The sequence below is a fragment of the Nematolebias whitei genome, unplaced genomic scaffold, assembly GCF_014905685.2.
Source record: "Nematolebias whitei isolate Nwh7 unplaced genomic scaffold, NemWhi1 Nwh_scaf_14123, whole genome shotgun sequence".
Lineage (NCBI taxonomy): Eukaryota > Metazoa > Chordata > Actinopteri > Cyprinodontiformes > Rivulidae > Nematolebias > Nematolebias whitei.
In genome coordinates this window covers 1-1374 of record NW_023632668.1, presented here as the reverse complement: position 1 = coordinate 1374, position 1374 = coordinate 1, and the positions used below count along the sequence as shown (strand labels likewise).

Genomic DNA, 1374 nt, shown 5'->3' with positions numbered 1-1374 from the left:
GAAAAAACTGTTGCAGAGGTGTCTGTGGATAGAAAGATCTTCCTAAAAGGAATTGGACCAATTGTTGGAGTGACAGCAGGATCTTTGGGCAAAATATCTTTATCAGATGCTAAGAAACAGATGCTTATATCTCCAGAAAGTGCAGAAAAATTGCTAGAAGCACAAGCTGCCACAGGTCACATCATTGACCCCGCATCAAATCAGAAACTAACTGTGGAAGAAGCATGTGCAAAAGGATTGGTGGACAAAGGTGACAGAAACAAACTTTTAGCAGCTGAAGCAGCTGCAGTTGGCTATCCAGATCCTCGAACTGGTCATCCTCTTTCTGTGTTTGAAGCAATGAAGAAAGGAATAATTGACAAAAAGACTGGCATAGGTTTGCTACAGGCCCAAGAGTCTGCAGGGGGGATTCTAGATCCACGCCTAAGTGTTTTCCTCCCTAGACACACTGCCAAACAACGTTTTCTTTTAGATCAAGACATTTGTCGTGAACTGGACAAGGAACCTCTATGTTACATTGATCCAGACACTGAACGTGACTCTAGCTATGGAAACTTGAAGGAGAAATGCAAACCAGAGCCTCATACAGGTCTTCTTCTTTTGCCACTTGCAGATGGGAAAGATCCTTCTAAACTAATATTTGATGGTGTTCGCAAGCCAGTGTCTGCACAGCAGTTGCTGGAATGTGGTGTTCTTGACAAACCAACATTTACCAAACTGATAAAAGGAGAAAAAACTACCCAAGAGGTGTCTGTGGATAAAAAGACCTTCTTAAAGGGAACTGGACCAATTGCTGGAGTGGCAGCTGGACCATCGGGCAAAATGTCTTTATTAGATGCCAAGAAACAGATGCTTATGTCTCCAGAAAGTGCAGATAAACTGCTAGAAGCTCAAGCTGCCACAGGTCATATCATTGACCCCACATCGAATCAGAAGCTAACTGTAGAAGAAGCATGTGCAAAAGGAGTGGTGGACAAAGGTGACAGAAATAACCTTTTAGCAGCTGAAGCAGCTGCAGTTGGCTATCCAGATCCTCGAACTGGTCAACCTCTTTCTGTTTTTGAAGCAATGAAGAAGGGAATAATTGACAAAAAGACTGGCATAGGTTTGCTACAGGCCCAAGAGTCTGCAGGGGGTATTCTAGATCCCAACCTCAGCGTTTTCCTTCCTAGATCCACTGCTATAAAATGTAACCTTTTAGATCAAGACATCTGTCGTGAACTGGACAAGAATCCTGTCTGTTATCTTGATCCAGACAGTGAAAGGGACGCTTGCTATGGAACATTGAAGAAAAAATGCAAAACAGAACCTCACACAGGTCTGCTTCTTTTGCCACTTGCTGAAAGAAAAGATCCTTCCAAACTGATTTTTGAT

The 1374-nt window shown here is 42.9% G+C and overlaps 1 protein-coding gene across 1 annotated transcript; it reads left to right on the top strand.

Moving 5' to 3' along the window:
• LOC119429993 (desmoplakin) lies at positions 1–1368 on the top strand (the record flags this gene model as incomplete). The annotated part of the gene is given in 1 exon segment (XM_037697453.1): positions 1–1368. A coding segment is annotated over 1 exon segment (1368 nt), but the record flags the coding sequence as incomplete, so codon positions are not given.
• Positions 1369–1374: the final 6 nt, after the last annotated feature.